A 9552-nucleotide genomic window follows, 5' to 3' on the forward strand; every position below is an offset into this window, starting at 1 on the left:
CAGCATAAATATAAAAAGTGTTTATACCTATTATCTCTAGCCAAAGAAATTTATATAGCAAATGAAAAATTTGGTGCGACAAAACTTTCATACAACAAGAAATTTGCAGCAATAGTAAATGCCTCCACACTACTTATAAACTGTACATAAATAAAGGCATCGGATATGTAAATATAGTTGGGCTTTCTTTTTTGGCTAAGCAAATCACACACATATAAATGTATATAGATATAAGTATACAGATCTGTGTGTATGTCTGTGTGTTAGTTGCTCAGCCATGTCCCACTGTTTGCAACCCCACGGACTGTAGCCCACTAGGCGCCTCTGTCCATGGGATTTCCCAGTCAAGAATACTGGAGTGGGCTGCCATTCTTTTCTCCAGGGGATCTTCTCAACCCAGGGATCGAACCCAAGTCTCCCACACCGTAGAAAGATTCTTTACCGTTTGAGCACCAGGGACGCCCAAGTATATAGATATATACTGATTAATACAGGCATATAAATACACTTCTGCTGCTGCTGCTGCCAAGTCGCTTCAGTCGTGTCCGACTCTGTGCGACCCCATAGACGGCAGCCCACCAGGCTCCCCCGTCCCTGGGATTCTCCAGGCAAGAACACTGGAGTGGGTTGCCATTTCCTTCTCCAGTGCATGAAAGTGAAAAGTGAAAGTGAAGTCGCTCAGTTGCCTCCGAGTCTTAGCGACCCCATGGACTGCAGCCCCCCAGGCTCCTCCATCCATGGGATCTTCCAGGCAAGAGTACTGGAGTGGGGTGCCACTGCCTTCTCCGATATAGGTATAGGTAAATAGTTATATCTATGGATACAGGTCGATAGATATAGATAGGTAGATATGAAAAAGGGGGGAAAACAGAAAAGCACACGCAAAAGAAGGAAGCAACTGTGTTTAAATATTGATAAGTAATGACAAAGTTGAGTAACAACTTCTAAGCCTTTGTTCACATCAGCAGGACAGCAAGAGCAAAGGTAATTAACCTCTGCACCAATCAACACTAACATGGATTTCAAAAGGTACCTTACCCTTTAAATGCTTAAAACCATAGAACTGCTAAACCACAGTATGAAAAATTTAAGTTGCAACAGAACTGAAAAAAAAAAAAAATTCTTAGTCAACAATTGAAGTTAAAACGTTTAAATAATGGGGTTATGCCAAATTTTTGCCTAATAACTGACACTCACCAAAAAAAACAAATAAGATGTCGCAGTGACTAACAAATTAGCCGGTGGAATACTTTCAACGATGAAGGTCAAACCCTGGGCTGACCTTTATAAACTGGCACGGCTCAAAACTTCCCAGAGGTTTTATGGCCTATGGTTGTATGCTGTTATTCTGGAAACATGATTATCATGTTCCTGCCTTTTCAATAAAGAGCAGCCCATGATGCAAGCAATGAGAATGCAGGCGTGTTTGTCGAGACTGTTCCTGCCACACACACAAACGTGGGAGAGCACGCGTGGCTGTGGTGCAGAGCCACCAGGCACACGGAGGCCTGGCAGCGCTAACAGCTTTTACTACTAGAAGTCCTCTAAATGGCAACCCGTCCCAGTGTTCCTGCCTGGGAAATCCCACGGACAGAGGAGCCGGGCAGCTATAGTCCATTAGGTCACAAAGAGTTGGACATGATTGAAAGACTAAACCACAGTGAAACCGGGGCTTCCCTGGTGGCTCAGCGGTAAAGAATCTGCCTGTCAATGCAGGAGACACGGGTTCAGCCCCTGGTCCTCGAAGATCCCCTGGAGAAGGAAACGGCAACCCAGTTCGGTATTCTTGCCTGGAGAATCCCATGGACAGAGGAGCCTGGCGGGCTACAGTCCATGGGGTTGCAAAGAGTCAGATACAACTTGGTGATTAAACTAAGTCAGATACAACTTAGTGACGGTGAAACCGATCAACAATAATAATAAAAGGGAGGAAAAGCTGTGACTCCTTGTTTTTGAAGTATTAATAGTCAGAATACACGTGATGAACAGAGCCACTTAAATGAGAGAGACTACCACTATAAATGATCGTTACGGCACAGTGACTAATCAGTTCAACAGCAGAAACATAATTTGAAACAAAGCGTATCTACAAAAGAACATCACGTTCTACGAAAACACATGTGATTTCAAGTTTCATTACATTCATGATAAAAATCTTTACGGCCAAAAGTACGGAATAGTTTTTGAGACCAGATAGATTTCATCAAGTCTTGGGTGCATCCCAGTAACTAAAGAAAGCTAATATCCCAAGGATTCAGTTGGGACAGAATGGGAGTGGGGCAGGGGGACTCAGGCTTCAACAGAGAAGCCACAAATCTCAGAGAAGAGTCTTTGCCTCTGCAGATATTTGAGAGAGGTGTCGCAGACAGACCAGGGCCTTAGTTCCACAGGCTGACATATCCCAGGCCCCAGCCATCCGCAGCACCCTACAGGGTCCTAAGAGCCCTGTGCTGCGTCACCCCATTGCACGGTGACGGTGGGGTGAGAGCTCGTGACCAGAGGTCCCGGCCTCAACACCCATCTCACGTGCACACACAGCAGATCTCGGACTGTCAGGCACGCCCCACGTTCACACCATCTTTCCAACCACAGAATGTCCATGCAGACTTCCATCCACAACCAAGCCAGCCTACAAAACCTGACCCAAACCCCACCTCAGGCTAGCAGAGTCTCTCCTAGCCAGCTTAACTAAAATGACCTTTTTTTCTGAATTTTGCAGACAATGTCTATCTGTGCCACCAGCATCACACCTTGAGGTCCCCACGGCTTCCCGGTTCCTGTGGCCATCCCAGCAGCAGCCCTGGCGGCCTGGCCCACCTGCTCCCCTCTGCTGATGTCCAGTGGTTTTATTTCTGTCCTTCTGTCTAAGGCAGGATACCAGGACTTCAAACCCTGTTCCTTCCCACATTTGACAGGGGGAATTGAAGGCTGTGTATCACGTTTTTCGCATTTTGTTTCGAAATTAAAGGATGCAAAATAAAGGGGGCATCCCTGGTGGCTCAGTGGTATAAAAAAAAAAAAAAAATCCACCTGCCAAGGAAGGAGACACAGGTTGGATCCCTGATCTGGGACGATCCCACATGCCTTGGAACAACTAAGCCGGTGGGTCACAACTGTTGAGCCTGCGCTCTAGAGCCCGGGAGCCGAAACGATGGAGCCCACATGACCTCGAGCCTATGCTCTGCCACAAGAGAGGCCACCACCAACGAGAAGCCCCCGCCCGGCAACTGGAGGGGAGCCCCCACTTGCTGCAACCAGAGAAGAGGCCGTGCAGCAGCGAAGACCCAGCACAGCCAAAAGCAAATAAACACATAAATAAAAAATTACATATGCATACATATATATTTAAAGAAGACGCAGGGATTTTACTTTTAAAAAAGGTCACTTTGCATCTCGTGTGCTCCTGTGGTGTCTTACTCTCTGCACCTCCTCCAGCACCCGCACTGGCACACACAGGACCTCACTGAGTAATTTCTCATCTGTACTCCTGCCTGGGCAAGCCCTGCACTTCCCATATCGCCTTTCCTGTCTCCAGCCACCCCCCCAAAAAGATATCAGCAATAACACACCCCACTCTCTCGTTAATGCGACCAGCTTTCAACAACTGTTCTGTGCATCGGATCCAAGATTTTCCTTTTCATTTTCCAGGACCTCCAGCAATCAGCCTCAGACAGACTCTTTCTTTTCTTACTCCTCTTTTCAATTCACTTCATTTCAGTCATACAAACACCCTTTGGAACTTCTTTATCCCCAAATGACACTATTTAATAAATCAGCACTAGAACAACAACAACAAAAAGCCTGCTTTCCCAATGAATGTATTTGTGTACTTTTTTCTCAGACCTGACTTTCTGCTTCAGTTCATATTTATTACTACCATTTGTGCTATTTTACAAGCTACTGAAAGTCACCTTTAATACAAGGCAGTGTGCATATTTCTAAATCAAGATAGCGTACATCTCCTAGAAGTCTTCCCAGTTCATCCTTCAAAACCTGTTTCTTCAATTATCTCCTCCCTCACCCACAAGGAGAATGAAAACTCCATCAGAAGGGGTCAAGGGAGTCTCTGTTGGTCTCTGCTGTATCCTTGGTGCCTCGAACAGTGCCTGGCACTGAGCGGTGCTCGGTGGGAACTTGCAGAACCAATGGTGGTTGAATGAGCCTCCAGGTAGCCTCCTGGATCCTACTCCTCTCCACCCCTTCCCTGTGCGCGTGTGTGCCGAGTCACTTCAGTCGTATGCAACTCACTGCAACTGTAGCCCTCCCCAGGCTCCTCTGTCCATGGGATTTCCCAGTCAAGAATACTGAAGTGGGTTGCTGTTTCCTCCTCCAGAGATCAAACTCATCTCGTAAGTCTCCTAAACTGGCAGGCAGATTCTTTACCGCTAGCACCATGGTCAAGAACACACATGCTAGAGTGAAATCATCAGGGTTCCATCCCTGGTTTAGCATTGAAGTAGAGCGATGACCTTGAGCATGTATTACTCAACTCTCCCCAGCTGTACAGGAGGATCTGAACGGGCTTCTCACAAGGATCCAGGAGGGTGATGCAGAGCCCAGTCCGAGAGCTCATCGTGGCTCTTCTTCCATTTCAGCCAGGGTCACCTGTGCCAACACATAGCCCTTCTTTCCCCAGCTCACCGGCCAGAAGTCTAGATCCTGACAACCAAACTATTTGCACTCAAATATGAGTAAACTGACTGGCTCAAAGTAAGGGGGAAGGCCTGAGAGTGTTGGGTTTTTTTCCTGTGAAAGGGATGTATGCATTTGATTAACAGAGCTTAAACATCTATTGAGCAGCCCTGGGCTTCTATATTTCCATGTTTACATCGGGTTTTCAACTCCTGGCCAGATAAGCTACATTGCCCAAGAGGGTAGTTCTGCTTAGGGTGGCTGCCAGAAGAGTTACTTTTACAAGGCATAAACCAAATGGCCTGAATTATACAACTGAACAGGGAGATAAAGCTTTCTCTGTCACTCCCTGTCTTACAAAATTTATGAAAAAGTCCACTTTTACATCTTAGGTCTTTAAGGATCTTTGTGTGTCCTTTTATGTTCTGCAAACTAAATATGAACCCCAGAGAATCCACTGTCTTTATTGTATATGTTACTACTCAGACACTCCACTCTTCTGAAACTCTTTATATGCAGGAAATGTCAGCACTGCACGCTGGAGGTAATTTTAACTCTTGCTTTATTTTGAGTTTTGCTCTTCCAAATAAGGAACAGTGCTCTGGGTAAACAGAGCAAAGGGCAGAACACAACTGGTTTACACCCAGCTTTGACCTGAGGCAAAAATGTTTTTGCACAAGCAACTCTTTAACACATCTGGGTCATGAAATTTCATGTAAAGGAGCTGTCACCCTGACTACTCTTGACTTCAAGAGTTTTCCTAACTTCCTACAAACTCCAGTGACATTCCTCCTCCCGTAATTAACACTGCCGTTGTCCGTAGGGAGTTAACCCTGATGGCTCAGATGGTAAAGACTGCAAAGCAGGAGACCCAGGTTCGATCCCTGGGAAAGGGAATGACTATCCCCTCCAGTATTCTTGCCTGGAGAACTCCTTGCACAGAGGACCCTGGTAGGCCCAGTCCATGGGGTCTCAAAGAGTCAGACACGACTGAGGAACTAACATTTTCAGTTCACTGTCACTAAGGTTAAGCCTCCAAGATTTAACTCGTTAGCATTTTCTGCACACAAAACATGTGCAAGTGAGGTTTCAAATTAAAAACTTGCAGAACTCACAACCACAGCTCACCACAAACAAGCAAAGGGAGGACAGCGGAAATGGTGTTTTAAACACCACCATGCTTCACACTCTTAGGTCTGAACTGGAGAGGTCTTCTCCAAGAAACACCAGTAGGGTGAACTCCAAGTTCACCCAACTTTGAAATAAACGTCAGAAGCAGAGAAACACTATTCAGTGCCTCCTTCTGAACATACAGACACAGATTATTATTGGTCCTGCCAGCTCCATTTTCATATCCAATGAAATAAATATCCTGCCAGCTACATTTTTGGCAGTCATATCCAATCCTGCCATAGCTCACCTTACAATCTGCTGCAAAAGGGAGGTCCATCTTAACAATGGATTTTTTTTCTAAGTTAATGATTCAGGCAATTCTTGGAATAACTTCCACTTGAGAAACTGCATCTAAGCGGTCCGATCACGAACCTCCCCAGCTGTTGACAACTCAACTCTGGAAATTCCCTCCTTTTTGCCCATTCCCGACTATCCCTAGATCCAAACTGCCAAGTTTAATGACCCCAAAGAGTGCTTTCTGCCTCTAGTGAACTCAGAATTCTTGTCTAAATATTCATTAGGACTCTTAATAAACGTCCATTGAATTAAAGAGGGGAGCGCTGGAATCTAGCTCCAAAAGGCCACTGTCTGCCCCCTCTCTCCACCCCCACCCTCCCGCAGGATCTGGAGCTGACAGTCAAGCCATCCAGGATCCCAGGGGTCTGACACTCGGCCTGTGACGCAATGACAGCCAGGAGGTCTGATCGGTGGTTCCCAAATGGGGTACCCACTGCTCTGGGAAATGCTGGGCGGCAAGATACAAACCCTCCTCCAAAGAACTGAAACCAGACGGTGGGGAACCCAGGCAGTTCTATCAGGATCCCAAGGCCCGAATCGCATTCCACCACCCTCCTTCCTGTTTATAGATCCTGCTCCAGTAACTCCCAACTACCAAAGGGAAAGCCGACCTCTCAGAAATATGTCAACACATGACATAACTTGAAAACGCTGTATGCTCATTGGCGCGAGTTACAACTTGTCGGGCTCACGGATGGAAACCGGCGCACTTTAATTACTTTTTTTTTTTTTTAAGTATACCCTGCCGTCTCTTCCAGGGCCCCCGCAAAGATCGGATTACTGAGTAAGAGGTAGCCTCGGTGGCAGGACCAAACCGCGTGGGCGGTGAGCTGGAGGCAAAGAACCAGCGAGCGGACAGCCGGGCGAAGCGGCTGCAATTCAATTTCGCGACCAGAGCCGCCGCTCCCTCCTCACACAGACGCAGGAAGAGGAAGCCGCGGGCACAAGTTGCCTGATCGCTCGGTGGTGTCGCCGAGGGGGGCCCGGCGGGACCGCGGCGGTGCCCTCGGGTCGGCGGAGGGCGCGCCACCTTTGTCTAGAGGCTTCCCAACCCGGACGGGCGGCGCCTCGGCGCAAAGAGGGCTTTCGCCCGGGTCGGAGGCGCAGACGCGGCGCCCGGGTCCCCAGCCCCTGCGCCGGGCCCAGGAAGCGGCCAAAGCCGCCCGAAACCTCCCACTTCCACTGCGCGCACGCGACGCGCCCGCAAGTCCCAGCCCCGCGGCCACTTCCCCGGCGCAGCAGCGGCAGGGGGGACCCACGCGCCCGCGGGCTCGGCGGCCCGGAGCAGCCCCGCTCTCCTCCGGCCGGACCGCCCACGCGGGTCGCTGCCTCGGGACAGCACGGGCCGCTGGACCCCCCGGTCAGGCCAGATCTCACACTGGCAACCGCGCCGGGGAAGGCACGACAGCCCGCCAGACACCCACACCCACAGCCCGCGCTCGGCCCTCTCTCACCTGCCTGCACCGTGTCCGAGAGGTCATGGGCGGGGGCCGCGGTCCTGGGAAATTCCTTCAGTTTCCTGGCACTGAGGTTCAAGCCCCCGGAGTTGGCCGCTTCCTCCAGCGCGCGCTCCAGCCCCCGGTTCAAGGGCAGGTTGAAGCCCCCGCCGCCGCCGCCGCCTCCCGCGGCCCCGCCGCTAGCTCCGGTTCCTCCGTGGTGGTGGTGGTGGGGATGATGATGGGGGTGCAGCGTAGCCACCGACAGGGCAGGCACGAAAGGTTGGGGTTCGCTTCCCGGCGTCGCCATCTTCTCCCGGGCCCCCCCGCCCCGCCGCGCCGCTCCTGCGGGGGGAGGTCACACCTTCCCCCCCCACCCCCGGAACGGGAGACGACAGCCCGGGGCCGAGTCCCCGCGGCGCTCCGCCGAGAGATGCCGGAGGAGGGGCGGAGGGTGTGGCAGGCGCGCGGAACCGGGAGCCGAGAGGCGGAGGCGGCCGTGGCAGCGCGGTCTCGAAGGTTTCCTGTCCCCGGGAAGCTAAGGACTGCGGCGGCGGCGGCGGCGGCGGCGGGCAGCGCGCATGTGTCTCCTCCCGCCCCTGCGCCCTCCTCCCGGCTGCCCTCCCCTCCTCCGCCGCTCGCTCTCTGCTCCGCCTTCCCGCGGAGCCGTCAGTCCAGCCCCGAGCCTGCCTCCGCCGCCCCGGCTGCTGCCGCGCGCCGGCGCCGGGCTGCCCCTGTACTCGCTTGGGGCTGGACGCGGGGAGATCACGGGGTAGGCGAGAGGCTCTCTCAATTCTGCGAATTATTCGGATTCTTTGACCTCGAGTCCCCTCCCAACCCCCGGAGGCAGTGTTTCACGGTAGGATCAGGCTAACAGACGACCCCCGCCCCTAGCACTTGGGCACCTCCAATGGGCCAGACGCTGGTCTCCGTAGTCGGCGTTCGTGATCTCAGGCATCCAGGGAACCCCGTGAGCGGAAAAATTGTTTCCCTCAGCCCACAGAGGAAGTGAAGAAACCCGTCTGAGGTCACCCAGGCAGTCAGAGGCGGAGCTGGGTTTGAAAGGAGAGCCTTCGGACTCCAGGCTTGCGCTCCTTCTGTAAACGCCAGGGCTGGACGCCGCTGCGAACAGCTTAGGAGTGGAGCAGAGGGTTTCTGAGCGATGGCAGAAAAGTACAGGCACAGAAAGGAACGCGTTTTCAAGATGCAGGTCGTTTCTATGGTGGACAGAACCCATGGTCGTGTGAGGAAGAGGGGCTGGCTGTGGCTGGCTGAGCCCGGAATTGGGTGGAGCTGGAGGGGTCAGAAAGGCAGTGACCCCAACTATAAAATAACTCGGTCCGGGTTGGAGCCTGCGCACAGGTATTCGTCAAGGTGACCTTGTGAGCTTCTTCGAGCCCCTGTGGGGCATGGGAGCTGACGTCCCAGTCTGCAGTTGAAATCACCTTCTGCCCAGACCAACACCAGGGGCATCAGAACTTCTGACAGCATACAAGTAGAACAGTTGGAAGGTTAATAAAGTCCGCCTCCTTTCTGAAGTTTCGGTTCCATCTCTCTAAGACTCTATACCCAAGTTTTGAGCAGCGACCTTGTGAGGGACTTAGCTAGGGGAAGAGGATGCGGGTCAAATAAAAAAATAATTCAACCCTTGGTGGAGGGGGAGATGGTGTTTTAAGTGGGGATGCGGAAAGGTGATGGATCTAAAGTACCGCATGATCCTTGTCACTTGCACTGACTGCGCGCTAAGTAGCCCTTGATTCCTACAGGATTCCAGGGTGAGTTCAAAGTTCTAACCTCGGAGGAGGAGACAAGCGCCACCTGCTGGTATCCTCCGCCAAAACCTCCTCTCACCAGCTCCTTTTTCGCCCCTCTGTCCCTCAGATTTTTTTCTTTTTTTAATGTTTATATGTTTGGTTGTGCCAGGTCTTAGTTGCGGGCATGTGGGATCTAGTTCCTTAACCAGGCATTGAACCTGGGACCCCTGCATTGGGAGCTCGGAGTCTTAGCCATTGTT

At 51.4% G+C, this 9552-nt stretch overlaps 1 protein-coding gene across 2 annotated transcripts in view; it reads right to left on the bottom strand.

The window, feature by feature from the left end:
* LRCH1 (leucine rich repeats and calponin homology domain containing 1) overlaps positions 1 to 9036 on the bottom strand; it is a 221550-nt gene extending 212514 nt beyond the window's left edge. Inside the window, exon 1 of one of the 2 annotated variants that reach the window (XM_018056756.1) lies at positions 7557 to 9036. In XM_018056756.1, the coding sequence (XP_017912245.1) occupies positions 7557 to 7848 (292 nt within the window). In that variant the 5' untranslated portion in view covers positions 7849 to 9036. The remainder of the gene's footprint in view (positions 1 to 7556) is intronic. The other variant, XM_018056757.1, reaches the window with a different exon arrangement.

This window comes from Capra hircus, chromosome 12 (assembly GCF_001704415.2).
Source record: "Capra hircus breed San Clemente chromosome 12, ASM170441v1, whole genome shotgun sequence".
Lineage (NCBI taxonomy): Eukaryota > Metazoa > Chordata > Mammalia > Artiodactyla > Bovidae > Capra > Capra hircus.